The 17752-nt window shown below is 46.4% G+C and overlaps 1 protein-coding gene across 1 annotated transcript; it reads left to right on the top strand.

The window, feature by feature from the left end:
* The first annotated feature begins 11442 nt into the window (after window positions 1–11442).
* LOC131215215 (carbonic anhydrase-like) lies at window positions 11443–12366 on the top strand. The gene has a single exon (XM_058209602.1). The coding sequence runs from the start codon at window positions 11443–11445 to the stop codon at window positions 12364–12366; it is 924 nt and encodes a 307-aa protein (XP_058065585.1).
* The last annotated feature ends 5386 nt before the right edge of the window (window positions 12367–17752 follow it).

Genomic DNA, 17752 nt, shown 5'->3' with positions numbered 1-17752 from the left:
AAGTCTAGTAATTCCTAGTGTCGGGACTACCGTTCGACCTTTCCGACCTATCACAGGGGTTCCCCCTTCCAAGAGTCTCTCTCTCTCTCTCTCTCTCTGTATGATCTTCAGTTCAGGGGCTCAGCAATCAGCTGTCACGATCGGGTGGTCGATTAGCACCTAGGGCGAAAGATCACTCACCAGTAGCGCCAGCCAGCGGTGGCCGCTTCCTTCACCGGTAGGCCACGGTGATGCCATATTGACAGCAATCAATCAGCGAAGCGACTCAAGCGCCTCTGTCAGCACACTCTGCCTACTGTTTACGCAGCTCAACTACGACGCACCGTAATAGCTTCCCGATAGGTCACTCCGGAGAGTTCTTAGACCCGGATCGGCCGATGTTGAGATTCCCCTCGGCGTGGCTCGTGACGTGCTGGACTATTCCTGGCTACCGGCTGATCGGTGTATCGAGATCGTATTTTGGTCACGCAACACACTGCGGGAAAGTGTTATTCGTATGCCGATCGAATTCTAGAGACCACTAAACACAGACACAAACACACACTGCCCGACGACACGCACTGTATTCTAGACACACGGCAGCGGCGGCACCTGAGGTCCGGGTTCGGTCCCATTCATCATCGCCAATTCAGTACTTCCGAACGGAGAACGGAGCGTTCTGGTGCTGGCTGATTGTGGACTGCATCGTCCAGGGTCTGCACACGGCCCTTTTTATATCCTGCGCAAAGGATCGCCGGTCGTCCGGCGCTCGAGCCGGTTTCGTCTTCGGACACCGGTCCAGAACGATTCGTCCCGATCGTACGGTAATTCGCGCCAGCTTCCCGAAGAACTCCCGAGTCCCGATTGTGAGAATGGTGAGAAAACTCACCGCCTGCGACGAATGGCGAAAAGATCGCGATCACGTTGGAAAAGCTCTCCGGACGAGAGCGCGAAGTGTACGAGTTTAGTCGACCGCACGATCCGACCGTTACACCGTTACTGGCGCGAAGATTGGCAATAGTTTTCATATTTAAACACCGCGTAGCGAGCGTAACGCTCTGGCCGCCTTCACTCTCACGCTCACGATCGCGATCACGCTCTCTCACGCACTCAGCTCACGTGCGTCGCGATGTTCTCACACGAAACGAATGTTGGAGGAAGCATTCGGGGGGATTTTTGGGGACAGATGATGGGGACGCGTTAGAAACACAACACAAAAAATAAAAATAAAAATAATAAAATAATAAAAATAAAACCTTATGATAAATTTTAAACTACTTATTTTTATCGATCAGATCGACTAGACTCGTGATAAGTATTTGGAAATGAACACTATTCCGTCAGGTAGTCCAATATTTTTTGTCGACGGATACGCAATGATCAATCCAGGCAACATCCAGGTAATTGCCGTTCGTTGCCAAAATTCTGATAAACTCAAAATAGGTCTTTATAGTAGATATAGTGTAAGGAGTGCATGGCCACGAGTCGAGGAAATTACAGGGTTATTTAAATGCAAGTTAAAAAAAAATTATGATTAAAAAAAGTTTTAACGATATTTTTTATCGTTAAGTTGGTAATTTGCCATTATGTTTCAAATACATTAAGTTAAGAGGTCGCCTTGGGATCTGTGGCAACCGTCGATTCGGATAAGATAATTTTCAATGCCATTTTTGCCCATTTCGGAAGGTACCTCCGCCATAAATTGGCAAAAGTTATTTTTTAAATGCTCCGAAGACGCAGGCTTTCCAGCATAAACACTATTTTATACGCAGCACTCACAATCGCTCATGATCGCTTATGTTGTGTGGTTTGTTCAAATCACCTATCTTCTAAGTTCTTATGTTCAATTACATGTTAAAAAAGTGTTATCAATTGTAGATGTCGCTCAGAATTGACGGTAGTGGTCCTCCATTCGTCCTATGACACCGCCAGCCCATAATCCGCTCCATAGAGTCAAGTTTTATAGATATAACGGCCTCGCTTCAATCGACTCATTATATCACGTTTGGGTTGACAGCTATTTTGAAATCTGTAAAGTACCAGCCTTGTAATTTCAAGACTACAAAATGAATAAGCCTGTATTGTAGCGTACTATAAAATCGACTGAATTGAGAATCCAGTGAGCACTTCGCCGTTACCGTTGGCTTCCTGGCATCTCTCGCGTTGCGCCAACTAAATCCCATCTGACCCCTGCGCCTGTGTCGTCCGTGAGTCGACACTCTCTCTGGCAAGCCCGCTCAGGACCATTTGCTGACAGAAAATTATAGTCTTTAACGAACGATTAGCTTCACCGAACGGGTGGAGCCAATAAATACCCACACACACCGGGGAAGTGCCGCCGGAGCGCCGGCGTAAGCATTATGCGTCTGGTCTCGGGAGCAACCTGGATAGATTTGCTCGTTTTGGGGAATTTGTGAGCATCATGTGTGTCTGTGTGGGTGGGTGGGTGGCCGTCTGCAAACCGGACGAAAGGTCATCGGACAAATCTACAATCGGCCCACAGACACGATCGGCGGATCCATTGCGAAAGCCCCCAAAGGTGGAGCAGTTTTATGGGCGAACTTTTCGTGGTTTGGACTTTCGTAATCCATAACGTCCAGTTCGGTCGTTAGGGAATCATTCGGGTTTGTTTGTTTTGTTATAGATTTTGAGTATTACAAAACAAAGTCGTTCGTTGAACTTAACGTCGGAAAACTGGTCAGAAGTGGTTTAAAATGTATGATTTTGTTAAAACATTTTGTTCTAACGTTTCGTTTCCCTTTGAAGTATTTAAGTTGAGAAGCCTTTAAATTTTCAAGACCAAAGCGAATTCCTAATTAATATTACGTCATTCGATTGCGCAAAATTGAACGGCACATTGTTGACCATTCACCAGTCACCATCTGCAACCGAAAGTGGTTCGATTGTGTTGCTGAGGAATTGGTCCTTGAGCTTACTCTTGCTTTAATCAGTATGGCAGCCGTACATGGGACCCTGGCTTACATGGGTTTTGAAAGATGGACGTTGTTCCAAAAATTATGGTAGGACAACATAAAAGATGGGCGTTGCTCAAATTTTGCTTTAAGAATAAAACTATTGTCTTTTTAACTCCGGCTGGTACAATCCGAATGCACTGATAGAACGTGAGATAAGGTTTATTGAAGTCCTCTTATTTTTCGATTTTCTTAACGTTTGATAGAAGTTAAAAATCAGTTAAACAATCCGCAAGGCCGACCTTCAAGCCGGCAATAAAGTGAGAGAATTTAGTTACTCAACCTCAAACAAATCTTTACGAAGCGTTGAAGTGTTCTTTCCGGGTGTAGCCTTCAACTACACTTTGATCTCTGCGTTTGGACCGAGTAGCGAGGATAACCTTAAACTCTTTCTTAAATTCGATTCGGTCAAGTGTTAGCTTCGGCATCGAAAAGCAAGCAAGACTAAGGAAAACAAATTCTTTTTCCTTGTCCGTAATGGGGTGCAAATATTAGTCTTCATAAGATTGTTTCAATTCGAATCAATTAAACTCAACGTTTTGAGAAATAAGAGGCTAACAGAATGTCTTTCGGGGAACAGGATAACTCGCTTCAACCGCTACAAGAATTACCAATACTTCCAATACTTGTTTCAATAGTAAGGCCAGGTCTCTTGTTAATGTACGTTAGTTGAAAGAAAATTAATTTCGAGACATACTAACTAATAAACGCTATTAAGCGTGTTACGATCACGCTAACGCTCCGCCTTTTTCTCATTCTCGCGCAGCTCACCTGAAGGATGAAGTATTTCCTGTTTTGGCATAACTGCCGCGTCGGTTCCATTGACCCGCCGTCAGGGACGCGTAGGAAGGAAGACGAATTTTTCTCACCACATTTCACGCCCCAAGTGGCCGGTTGACGTAATGAGTCACACACTCGAGAACGTCTCGACCGAATGGAAACTGATTCACCCAAAACGGGTTCAGGGCGCATCCCACGTGGCTCATCCGGGCCGTCAGATGGAACCGTTGGGCGACCATCATTAGGCTGTTAGGCGCACTACGCACCCACCGGCACCGGCCCTTAATCGCCCTTTCTGTCAACACGCCGCGCTGACCAGGAAAGGATGCAGGTCTACCGCCCGTATCGGCAACTCTATTAATATCGCCTCGCGAAATGGATGACGCGAGGATAGCATTCAACCGCCTTATCCGGCCTCCTCCGGGATTATAGAATGGAAAATAGAATGGAGGTTGTAATTATTTCTCTAAATTACCCCATTTAAAATCACATCTGGTCGCTCGCACGCACGCAGGTGACTGGCGAGCGTGCAGTTTGCGTGCTCGCATCAACGGCTGGTGCGACTCGCAGTAGCGTATTCCTAGCAGAGCCCCGTGGACCGTATCCGATATGACCGGCTCCGTCCGAGGAGCGCGGTTCCGATGATAAGTTAAGCAACAAACTAAAGTACAAGCCCCGGTGTGTTTCGTGAGACAATCGGCTAGAGTAGTCGTAGCCCGCCATTAATTAGCTAATGTCCACCCGTGTTGTCCCGGACTCTGGTTGTTGTGATCTCGGAATGAATGAGGCTCGCGGCTAGGCTCAGCCCGGGCCGGTTTGGGACGGACGCGGACGGGATGATCCGATAACGCTTCTTCGGCCTTTCCTGGCGGCTCTCCACTTGTCCGATTTATTTTCAATTTTTCCTCACATCCCAAAGTGCCGACGTGGCTGGTCGGTGGTAAATCCATAAATCAAGTCACTTACGCCTGACAACGCCCGTGCGATTGTAGCCACCGGCAATACTATCCGTCGTCCGCTTTTATCCGCTCAATTAAAATAGACTCCGGCGGACCTCCGGCCGGTGCTAATCAGCATCGGCTAGAAACAGGACCCGTGGACTTCCCACTTTGCCAGCCAAGCCAGGGCCGGGCAAAAAGGGGACCCGATCGGATGCACCCGATAAGTCGGCAACTGATTGACACGCTGCAGGCAGGCTACACAATGCGTCCGATACGGCATGCCAATCAACCAGATAATCGGAGCCAGCAACACACGAGATGATCGCATCCACCACCAGACGAAGACGATCGTAGCGGATCTAGAACTTCCGTTTCTGGTCGGACCGCAACTCCAGTCAGAAGAGGGACCTTCACCGGGCCCGAAATGTACCGTGCGTGGAACGAACCACCGTCAGGGACGGCTCTCCGTTCGCTACGCCTTTGCTCCGATCCGGGCCCCGGATTCGTATGATTGATGCCCGCTCGACCGACGAGGGACGTCAATCTGCCTACAGTGCCCCATCATTGCCCCGACTCGCGATCCCGACGCGTGGGCAACATTCACTTTTATGCGAACCACCACCACCACAATGAACCTCTAACAGTCGAGCGATCGAGTGAGAATTGGGAGCAGGAAGCAGAGGAAGATCGGCAGATCCGGCAGATCCGCGCGACTCTTGCTCGGGCGAGAGCACCTTCTTAACCTTCTAAGGCGTTGCGAACAAAACAAAACCAAATGGTAAATAAATATCTCTGAACCATCTCTGGTCACCGGTTTATGGTCACCGAAAGAACAATCCACTAGATGCGCGATGGGGGGGTACTTGAAGGCCGGCCGGTCTAGAATAGGGATGGAAGGCTCAAACTCGCATCGCAATCGCGTTTTAGACACGTTTCAAGCATTAGCGACCCATTTTGGGGTCTGCCATCTGCCATAAAGTACACATCATTTCGGCTGATGGAGACACCCGTTTAATGCTTAATCTTCGAGTGGATTGAGAGGTTCGTTAACGTGCTTGGCTTGCTTGAGAAACCTCCGCGCAAGACGTTGTGTCTAGTCAGTGTCCCAAATTAAGTACCATTTCCAATGCCCCAAGTCCAGGGGCCCGGTCCAGGCTTGGTCAAAACAAAAATCTTCACCTGCGCGGGATAACAATTAGCGGCATCAAAGAACCCGGGAACTGTGGGCATGTTCTGCCGTCCGATGCGAAGTGCTAGGTTGTTCAATAGGTTTTGCGCTTCAATAACAGAGGACGCTGCCATTTTTTTTTCTTATGTTGGTGCACTCTTCATATGAACGTATGTGAAATGTCATTTCAATATGTCAATTCGTTTTTAAATTAACAAGCAATTTATTATCGACGTGTCACAGTATATTTACAATGGAAAAAATCAAGTATCGTGCCAGTGATGGAATTTTTATTTTTGGAACGTTCATAAGCAAAGGAAATACATGAACGTCGAAGGCGTCCAAAAACAGACACAACACATGAAATCATAGAAAAACTACAGGATATCGTATTGGAAAATCGTCGGATCACTAGTCATCTTATTGAACAGTATAACCAATATTTTGACTGAAATGTTGGGTTTCAGAAAGCTGTTTACAAAATGGGTGCCGCATTCGCTAATGGAACTAATGGAAAATGGAACAATTCACCCGATCACAAGAGCATTTTGAAGATGACAAGAATCCATGAATTTAACGTCGAATTCTTATGTCCATCGTATTCACTAGATTTAGCCGCTAGCGACTTCCATCTGTTCCCAGACCTAAACAAATCATGCGTGGAAAGCGTTATTCCTCGCAAGATGACGTCATAACATCTGTGGAAGCGTATTTTGCAGCCCTCATCAGATTCACACTTCAGAGACGGAATGCATAAATGGCAATCTCGTTGGCGCAAGTGCATTGAGTGTCAGGGAGACCATACTGAATAATAAAATATGTTTCAAATTATAAAATTGTGCTTCTCTTATCGAACCACCAAACTTAATGAACAGCCTGGTGTCGTGTTTGGGACACAAACAGCAGTCCAAAAACAGACGTAAACTAAAAGCCCCAAACTTAGCACGTCATTCTCGGGCGCATCTTCTCGGACACGACGCTGAGTGATGCCCATCTGGCCAATACAATCGATCTCTCGGCCTTCCCCCCGAGAAAAGGTTCATCCAAAACCAATCAATAATAATGTGTTTACACTCATCGGGCTCTGCCGCCGCCCGATCCGTCGATCGGAGGTCCTACTTGGACTCTACCAAGGGATCGCACTTCTGCGGGATCGAATCGATGAATCGAATGCCGAAGTTCCATTCTTTGGTCTTCCTTCGGACTTGCGTTGTGCGCAAACGGTGGATACAGTTACCCTGATAATAGACCGAAACAGTAATCGATGGCATCCGAAAAAATTACACATAATGAATATTTATGACCCCGTTACGTGACCACGCTACTCTGGGGGCTACTCTGGCCCCAGTCGAAGTTAAAACTCGAAGTTTCGGCAGGACTCCACCGTCCGTTTACGGCATCGACTGTCGGCATTCCGGCATTCTGGACGTGGACGGATTTCGGGCGAAATTCTTTGCCCTTTAACAGGCCCCCGGCTCGGAATGGGATGGTCCGAGGGCCTTCTTCGATTCGCTGCGCTCCGGTGGACCTGCGATGGGGCATCACAGGTGACAATGGTTGAATGGTTCGACAGTTAGCGGGCTTTGTGCGTGTCCCGGACCATGTGATGGTATTCGATTATTCATGGCCCCCCCTTTCGGATGGCGTGAATGATGAGCTGTTTATCTTCGTCATCTGCCAGGCCATCTTTTGCCAGTGGAGCAGCAGTGACAAATTTGGGCATCTTTTTTGAGGTTAGAAAACGAGACCAGCTAGTCCATCGCAGAGATTGTCACATCCTTGTGGTGTGAGCTAAAAGAGTCAAGCACATCACTTTCACTTAGGCAGAAAGCGCGTTCTGCGCACAATTAATGGATTCACAGGAGCGCACTTTTCCTGGACCAAAGACCGCACATCTTGCGTCGGTCACAAACGCTTCCCTTCTGGGTGTGCCGAGCCAAGCCAGATTCTTGGCCGCCCTTCAACCGCAAAGAGGGCTGTCAGACAGGAACCGAATGCTGGCCGTAATTAAAGGGCCGCCAGAAGCTTGACAGGTTGCACACCGGTACCGGGGATCGTGCGTGTCGTAGGAAAGGATTAATTTGAATCTCTGCGCCTCGGCAGGAACCTCTTGAAGCGCTCCGATCGCGACGTGTGATAATCCGGACCTAGGCTTCTCTAGGGCCGGGTCCAGAACAACATGTTACACACTCGTGGCGGTGCTCGCGGAGGGCGTGCTCTTCAGTCACACATTAATACATTCTGGAGTTTCAGGCATCAGGCAATTTCCGCGGGCGTCATAATGCAGCCATGCTGCATCGGCCTATCCTTGCTGAAGGCCATCCATCTATGGCAATACTCTGGCAGTGGCGGCGAGATTAATGTGTGTGGCGTTGACCACTGGTTGGCAGCTAGGTCCATCCTGGAAATGCGTTCAACTTTGTTACAGGACGCCTCTGGACTGGAAAACCTCCCACAGGTACAGTGATGTTATCGTTCGAGAAATGGACAATTAGTACTGGGCGAACTGGGTAACCGTAGCTGCGGTCCGATCAGATTGCGGATCAAAGCGGGTTAGGCGGTTCGTTAGGAGATCCTTTCAGCACATAGAACCCTTTGCGACCGGGCCACAGATGGTATCATCTTTCACCCGGAGGTGGGGCTTGTGAAAATAATAATAAATTTTCAATGCCCTCCCGTTCAGTGGCAAACAACGTTAAGGAAACCCTTACGGACCCTTGGTCCCCACCGGGAGGTTGGGAATACTTTGTGGTAATGTTTCATTCCGTAGTGGCCTTTTGGCGGGCGAAAAGGGTTATATCCCTGTTCCGCCCCGTCGTTGGTGCATATAATTCCTTTTTTTAGTGTTTATTATGCCTCATTACGTTGTTGCTTCAAGGGTTTCAAGTCCACCAAAGGAAAAATGTTGATTTCAAGATCAGTCAAGTTCTCCAATCTGGCGAATTGGCGAAATGGCCTCCTGGAAAGTATTGCCACTTTTATTGCTCCCCCCTTAATGCCATTTCACTGTCATCAGTCACACCGGAACCCATTACCTGGCGCGTAAATAGTCCAGTCCGGGGTCCCAAAAAACACACGGCCAGTTATGATGCTGTTGGGGGGCCAAGAAATCAATTCATTCTGGCCCCCGGGTTCCAGGAAGCAAAGGTACGAATTAAAAAATTAACCTAAATAAAACATTCGCTACCGCAAGTGAGGGGCAATCGAACGGGGTCAGAAGATCTCCCCGAAGCATACGAAACAATGAAGTGATGCTCTTCATCTGCATCCCCAAGTCGTCCGCGGGACATGTTGTGTCGTTGAAAAATCATCACCCCGGTCTCTCGCGGAACTTGACTTGATTGCTCCAGAATGCGGACCAGCAGAACAAATGAGGATTTTCTTAAATTACCCATAAATTACTCCGCAATCATAGCTGCACGAACCTGGCATTGTTTTTCTGTGCGTTCTTGCGTCCAAAATTATGAGTCATTTTGGTCCGGAGTCCGGTTGCAACTGGACCTCTCTGACTTCCCAGCGGACCCGTGTGCCCGTGCTGGTGGACATAATAACCCAAACCCGTTTTCTTTGGGTTACGGTTGTCGTTACCCGTCGGACAATTTCAATTACTCTTCGGAGTGTGCTGTGAGTTTGATTACGTTTTATTATCTTCAAACTTGGCCACCCGGTTCCCCGGCTGCGACCACTGTCCGTCGCCAATTAATCACATACCTTCTTAACGGACCCCTTTACCGTAACGCAGTGTGAACTTTCTTCGCCCGTTTCGTCGTCCACAGATTAAAACGGGGTAAAAAGAAAATAAATAAACGGGAGCCACCATTACAAGTGGCCCGCCGGTGCACGTGCAACTTCGAGAACGATTCGTCGAAGGTTGCGAAATGGGTACGCAGGACGACGACGACGATGATGCGCTTCCGTTTGGTCCGATCGCGCAAATTGCACGTTCATCAGCGTGTGGCGTAGCCAATCCGAAAAAGGGAGGCCATTCAAGACGGCAAACGAACGGATCTCGAAATGTTTCGAGTTGGTTTTGGGAACAAACTCCGATCAGCGGAGACTTTGCCTTAGTGGCGAGTTTGAACCGAAAAATTTTGTTCGTGTGCTGCAGATGCTGCCGGCCCTAATCTGATCACATGGACCAACAATAAGATAAGTCGTTATACACTGCAAATAGTGTGATGGGTTGGTTTAGTGGGTTTGTTTTATGGTGGATCACATTTGAAATAAGAGTTGGGAAAAATAAGTTAACAATATCTGTACGATCGATCGATACTTGACTGATAATCAGAGACGAGCTAATATACGAGGGCCGAATTTTCGTGACATTTGACATTCAATTTGAATTTGAATCAATCCGCCACAAACGAGAATCAATCCGATTTGTGAGAAAAAAAAAATTTGGCTTTTGCGCCCCTGCTCACACATCGTTGTTTCTGCGCGAAATTTTGGCCAAACCAGCACACTTATGATGTCAAAACAACTTTTTTTCCCAGATCTGGCCGCTGTGACTTTTTCTTGTTTCGAAAACTGAAGGGCATCATGAAAGTGCGACGCTACGCTACGATTTAATAAACAGCATCGACTAAAAACAGCATCGACGAAGGAGCTGAACAAAATCAGAAAAAATATTTTTTGAAGTGCTTCGAGGATTGGAATAAACACTACAAGAAATGGGTACGCTATAAGCTACATAATATCTTATGGGGATTACTTTGAAGTGGACAAAATAGATATTCGTGAACAAACGAAAATTCACGAAAACCCAAAAGTCGCTGAGACGATATTAAGACGATATGTTCAATGACTGCGGAAGCTTGTAATCACAACATTTTGAAAGAGCATTCCAACACCAACCAACAAACCTAATGAAATAATCCTACCAATAAACCTAGAGATTCCACATACCTTAACAATATAAATAATAATATAAAAACACCCAAAAACGCAGTGTAGCCATTAAACCAAATAAACCTAACCTCCATTCACATGATCCAATCCATCTCTCAAAAGTAAGTATAGCTGCCAAATTATTCGCTTCAAATCGAACCATGAAATAAAAAACAGATGAATAAAATTAAATCCAATCTTTTTACTTACTGACTCACCTGGGCTGCACGGGCGCGCTGCAGAAAAACCCCTCGAATACCGTACTGTGCCCTACAGTTTTTTTTTTCTGTTGAAAGCTAACGAACTCATTTAACGATCGATCGAATTCTATTTTCGGAGCCGCCAATTTCGTTTACTGCATATTGCGGGACAAAAAAGAGAGCCACCGATAATGCCTATGTTTAGCCTCTGCCGCCGATTCCGATGCGAATTAAGCGTGCCACTGCTTCCCGTCAGATTAAGTTGCCGGAACCGGTTGCGGAATCCTTTTTCAAGTAGATAGGGTATTTACGACGGGATCGGCGGGACTGCCGGGACCGATTTTGAAAAAGGGTTGATGCAAAATATATGCTCTACCAGTATGCCTCGAATCAAGTCACCGGCTACTAGACACGTCATTTCTCGTAGCGATGCGTGAAATTGCCCAAAATTTATATCTCATCTGTACGCAGATCCTAGCAGACCCGTCTTTCTCCTGCTCGAAATAAAATTCGAAATGTCCCGTACCGCATCTCGGTCCAGCGAGGACGAAAATCAATCTTCCAGCTCATTACCGGTGATTCCTGTCGAGGGCGAAGCGCTGGTGCAATCGCTGGCCGAAACCGAATCGCATCTCCCGGCTCCAATCGACATCAACGTGACTCGGGCGCTACAGATCTCGCTTCCCCAGCTCAGCTGGCTCCATTACGACCTTGTGCCATCTCGGCTCAAGCTGGCCAACGTGGCCGGCCAGACAGTGATTCTGAGTGCACGGTGGGAACGCACCAGCGGTCCGCCGACCGTGGCCGGAGGTCCCCTGTCCGGACGATATGTCTTTTCGCAGTTGCACTTCCACTGGGGCGCCACGGCCCTCGATGGAAGCGAACACACCGTCGACGGTGACCGGTTGCCTCTGGAACTACACTTAGTGCACTATAATGAGCGGTTCGACAGCCAAGACGCCGCCCGGCTCGTCCCTGGCGGGATCCTGTGTGTGGTGTACTTCTTTAAGCTCAGCCCAACCCCGAATCGGTTCCTCGCGCCGCTCCTCAAGGCGCTGACAGCCGTGCTGCTACCCGATTCAGGCACGAACCTCAAGCCATTCCCGTTGTGTGACCTGTTCCACCCGTTCACCGATGAGTACTTTGTGTACTGGGGCAGCTTGGACAGCGGCACCGTGCGAACGCCCCTTCTGTGGATGCTCTCGCGAAGACAGGAATCGATCGAGTTTCGACAGTTGAAGAAGTTCAATCGGCTGCTAGACAATCGATTGTGGCGACTTGAGGACCAGCCGCCGAACCGGGCGCCATCAGCTGTCTTGCCTGCCCAGGGTCGGCATCTGTTCCACGCGAACCCACGCACTCCGATGGTGGTCTCAACGTTGGCCATGGACCCACCGGAAAAGTACATCCAGGCTACGGCCGGTACGGTAGCGCACTGAGAAGGCCGGTCCCCAGCTGGAGAACAACGAAAAGCTACGAGATTGGCACCTAAATTATCTCAAAAAATGACAAATTAAAAGAAATTCTTTCAAATCTATTTCATGTCCTATGCAACAAATTCCCGATTCTCAATCGCTGGCCAATGTAACTTACAACGAAAAGACGCTTCGAATCGTTCTGAAATCAGGTATTCATAAATTGGGGAATCAAATTTGCATCTTGCAACTTTTTTATCTCCACCCTAGAACAAAATTCTCGAGTTTGATTGTTTCCAAAAGTGCGGCCAACTATTTGGAGCATCTCCAGGTCACTTGTTTGGAAACGAAACAATTTGGCAAAACCTTTCTGATCATCATTTACTTTTCCGTAGCGACTTTGCTGAAGGTGTTTACAGTCTTTCGGCACAATGTTGATGTTTCTTTCTGCCCATCACTTATGACGTATCATTCCACAGAAGCAAGTGGCTTCATCAGGCCAGAGCAATACATCATGTGTATATTTTTAAATTAAATGTTGAAGTTGTTTTTTTTTCTTTAACGTAATCTTCTTTTACTATTTGAGCTTAAAATTATACCATAAAACTGTAAATTGTTTGTTTGCACATTTTTGGGCAAACTTGTATTACATTACTGTCGCTTCGATATCCTGCATCGTGTAAACCCATGTACCAAAGTCCGTAAAACATATTTCTCTGACTCTACCCAACTGATGAGGTTTCATTACAGGCTTACATATCCAGAGTATATAAAAAATATGGGACAAGGTGCCACTTTACCCTTGGCTATTCCAACCCGTATCATATGAAATTCGATTTGGATGGAGCGTACAATACGGGCTGGCCATAAATTCTGGAATTAAAAAAATCCCCACGTTCCGAAAGCAGCTCTGTTACACGCCGGCTGCTAAATAGGGGGCTCTATTTCAACATCATTGATGCCATCCTTTATCAAAAAAAGTGTTTCGGCTAACCTCAACAACCTGAAAGGGCCACAATCTATTAATTTGCCTGACACCATCCATCATTTGCAGTGCACTATGCTCAAATGGCCACTTCCATTTCGATTCGTGTGCATTTCCTTTCCATCCATTGGTTCGGGCAAGCATTCTTCAAAACACGGTGCTATCGGTCACTTTGCATCGACCCTTTCGATTGGTTGCTGTTGGTAAGACTCCGTAAGAGTCTGTTCGAAAATTGCACAGTTTAATATATTTGTAAACACGGTTCTGCACAAACCTAACCCGGCAGGCTTAAGGGCGAATTAACAATTTAACTTTCTTCGGACGACCTTTTCGGGGTTAACCTTGGCGAGGATTATTACAGGTGCCTGTTGAGCTGCAAACTCCCCAATCACGATTCCACGGGGGAACACAAGGACTCCAGCAGCGGCTGCACCACCGATGCAACATGCACATGCATCGATGGCATACTACACGTCCGGCGATCAATTGCCCTGACGAGCCATGACTTTTCCAATGTGGAGGACGATTGTGGAACTTATCGACCTAATCCTTACGCACAACAGTTCCATCAGAATGCCGGACAGAATGTTTTCCCGGAGCAAATCGTGGTGGGGATCGGACCAAGTGGAGATGCTAAAAGGTAAAATAAATTCGAATCCCGACATCGAACGTCGGGTCGTGTCGAAAAATAAAACGGGCGACCGGGTAAGCCAACCGATGCACCGGTCTTGTCATACAGGTCGCTCAACCCCGTCGCCGGGCGATTAGTGGCCGTTTCCAGGGTGGACCAAACCCAGAAACCAGATCATGCCGCAGAGCAGAGACCGGCAACGGTGAAGGGCCAACCATCGGCGAAGTTCAAGGTAATGGATTAAGATATCGTTACACACCTTTCGGAGGCTGCACTTGGTGCCCGGGGCATACAGCGACGTCCACGGTTGAATGGCACATGTTTGGACTGGCCCGACATGAATGCCCCGGAGAGACGGATTACGGAGCCGGAGCTTCGCATGCGAAACTTCCCAAACCCTAGCGCAAAGTATCCGCCCTCAGTCCTGTCTCAGGCCAGCAAGCCGTCTGGCTCGGGCTCCTCCACAGAAGCTGGCGGAATGCTGAATCGAGCATTTGGAGTTGAATGGACCAAACGCGAAAACCACAAAACTCTTTCGGTTTCAACGCATCACACTCGACATCTCGACGCCCAGTCATCCCGGCCACTGGGCGTCGGAATCTTCACCAAGATTTACGGGAGTCCCATACACGGCCATTCAAACTAAATCGATCACGACGAACGGATGGACAGGAATGCTTGAAACTTTTAACAAGGGACATCGCAAGAAGGGCCCCCGGCTTGAAAACTAATCGTTCCGACTCCGCATCGTGCCCGTCATAATTTTAAAAGGCTCTCACGGCCACCTTATCGCGGCTGCACCCGTTTCGTTCCGCTTCATTAGCACAAGGCGACGTTATATTAGCATAAATCAATCGATTTTTCAGTGACCCCACTTATGTTGAGGTTTGCTCCTGGTTGCACTGGCTATTGAAGGGGAGAGGTTCAGGAGTTTAATTGATCTCCGATGATGCCGATGCACCAACCAGAAGCCACCGGTACGAGTGGAGTGCTTAAAGATCAGGCCTTTTATGCCGGCGCGCGGTTCCGATGGGATAAGCTTTTGAGGTGATTGATTTGGTTATTTTTTATCTTAAAAGGACGGACCAAACCGTATTTATGATTTAGTTATTCGTGTTTTTAAAAAACTGTTCGGTCTGCGACAGTGCGTTTAGGAGGTCTCGTGTGTGATCTTTTCGTAGTAAAGTTCGAATAAGGAAGGAGTGAAATCTTTGTATTATATTTTACTTAAATTATATTTGACTTATTTTTAATTTCCATATTTTATTGGAGTTATTGGAATGTCGTTTTAACGCAAAACCCACAACATCAACCCAGAATCGATGGTCAAAGTCTCGCAGCTAACTCGTTAATCTTTTTTATTTGTCAGTTCCTAATAACCATCAACAAGGTTGGGTCAGCTTAGTCCAATCAATAATATGTGACGGTGGTACTAAGCAATTTAATGATTTCCATCAATGAATATCGATCGATTACTCTACCGATTTGTTTAATACGTTTTCGTCTAATCTGTTTGAACGTCCTAATACTATCGTTAAGGTTTAATGTGACAGTGCCAAACGGAATAATAAATTAATTAATCGTTATACCAAACAATTAATAGAGACCAACTCAGAGAAGTCAATTCCGCTTCGCCAAAAAAAAACAATATTTAGCGAGTGTAGACTAATCAAAAAACTTATGTGAGAATCCTTATCAAAATATAGATAAACCTTGAATCCTGAAACTTGAAACCTTGAAACCTTGAAGTATTGGTTTATACAATATAATTCTTACACTTTATACCACCTCTTACAGCGGTATAGGTTAAAACTTAAGCGAGTTAAATTATCATTCTCTTCTTGCGTTTTTGTTTTATTTCCATCAATTTCAAAGCATTTCGATTGGTTTAATCACCTTCTCAAAGTAGCACAGTTTGGAGAATTTTTATTCACTGTTTATGATACGATTTTTGTTTTGCTGTTTTGTTGTTTAAAAAGGTTGAAGTGTCGCCTCCAACAGATTAAGCTGTAAGCCTCCAAAAGCTGTTAAGCTGTAAGCCTTTAAACAGATTACATAAAACGCCGATGGAGCTCAAAATTCACGAAAGAGCGGTGCGCGGTACCACCATTTTTCCAGCATCCATCTTTATGCTCTAATACATGAGTTGACATGCCTATGCTTGTGTCTCTTATTTCAGAGTTTTCACAGAGCTACTTGACAACATTTCGAGGAAAAAGGAAATAAAATCGAACGAAATTTAAAAAAAAATAAAATCGTAAGAAGTACTGTGAAGTAGTAATACTTAAGCAAACAGCTTTCTCGCAACTGCTTATGCGCTTGCTTGACTTTTTATTACGCCACCCAATATAATCCCGGAAAATGACGAATTCCTCATCATGGTCTAGCACCGGAGCCAAGTGTTTATTTTTAAAGAAAACCTATCAGTTGAAGCCACCGTTCAACCTGTTCGACCTGTTCCTACCTTTACTTATATCTTGTATCCTGTATCTTGTAATTGACCGGGATAAAAATAAAGTGAGCCGTAACAGGTCTTTGAGTGAGAGGGAGCGTTATCTTTAACGATTGTCGTCCAGCAAAAAGGGGTAAAAATCGGTCAGCCAACCAATATGGTGGCGACGGTGTGACGAGGATGGCTCCCTTTTTGGCGGAGTTTCTACGGAAACCAACAATGTGTCTGGCTCGTTTTTGGGTGTTTTAGTCCATTGTTTCTCTTGTCGTTTGGGGTTTTATCAATATTCGCATCCACAAAGGCAGCAGCGTTCTTGCTCCTTGGTTCGGTCGCGTACAACCACACCGAGATAAGTCATGTAAATGTTGTTTCTGTCCTCAATAGACAATTGGGTTGTTTTTTGTTTTCCCGGAAAGTGTTTTCGTCTAAGGCGGAGGAACACATTTTCCACCTTTTTCTCTGTGGGCATTAAACTTTTCCGTGCACCGAGCGTTGTTGCTGAGCAATGGAAGAAGAATGAACCGGCCACACATCGCGATGCCGGGACCCATCTCGAAATCATTTCTCAGGCTACGAAGCAGGATCTTCCCGGAAAGTAAAATCTTGCACGAAGGGTAAAGAACCCAGCCTGTTTGACATTGGAAGGTTGTTACCGGGAAGAACACTGCAAGTGTTTTTGTGCGCTGGGGTTTGTTTGTGTTGTGGATTGCCGAGTTGTAAATTGCTACAAAATAACTTGTTCATTATCCAGGAAGTCGAAGCATTAAATACCAGCATCATTTCGGTGCTCGTTTCGGTGCATGATGTTTGTTTTGAAGAAGTCACGAAACGAATTTCTTTGCGGTGATGAGGTGACGCTCACGTTTTTAATTTATATTACTAAACCGCACAGGGTAATTTCTAGAATGCTTGCCGCAGCGCGTCTGTCTGGAAACTTTTGATATGCCGTAGCGAAACAAGAACTTACCGGCATCAGGACGCACTCTATTCCGAGAAACGGAAACTATTCATTTACCAAGAAGATGATACGCTTCTATGAAGTAATTACTTCTATGAACTATTCACTAAAGCGATTGCTCGTCCTGTGGCCCATTATATTCTGCAGCCCCAGCATCAATAGTACTTCTGTTCTAACGGTTTGTCGGTAAACGATAGCCAACGACGTGGACTTCCTCATCAGATTACTATCGTCGGGATGCGTGCTTCTAATTATTAATATTAAGTTTCGCTGCGAGTACACAATAAAAGTAGATTCTCAAAAGGCTAAACACCGCCTCCGTGGAACGACTTCCTTTCAACCTGCACCTGAAACTGCAGTAAAGGACCGTAAGGTTCCCTCGTT

Source organism: Anopheles bellator, chromosome 1 (assembly GCF_943735745.2).
Source record: "Anopheles bellator chromosome 1, idAnoBellAS_SP24_06.2, whole genome shotgun sequence".
In the NCBI taxonomy this organism is placed as follows: Eukaryota; Metazoa; Arthropoda; class Insecta; order Diptera; family Culicidae; genus Anopheles; species Anopheles bellator.
The sequence above is the reverse complement of the archived record's forward strand: the minus strand, read 5'-3'. Positions and strand labels throughout refer to the sequence as shown.

What these genes read in the sequence shown, in the direction of transcription:
- LOC131215215 (XM_058209602.1), top strand. Translation starts at nt 11,443, where the DNA reads ATGTCCCGTACCGCATCTCGGTCCAGCGAGGACGAAAATCAATCTTCC.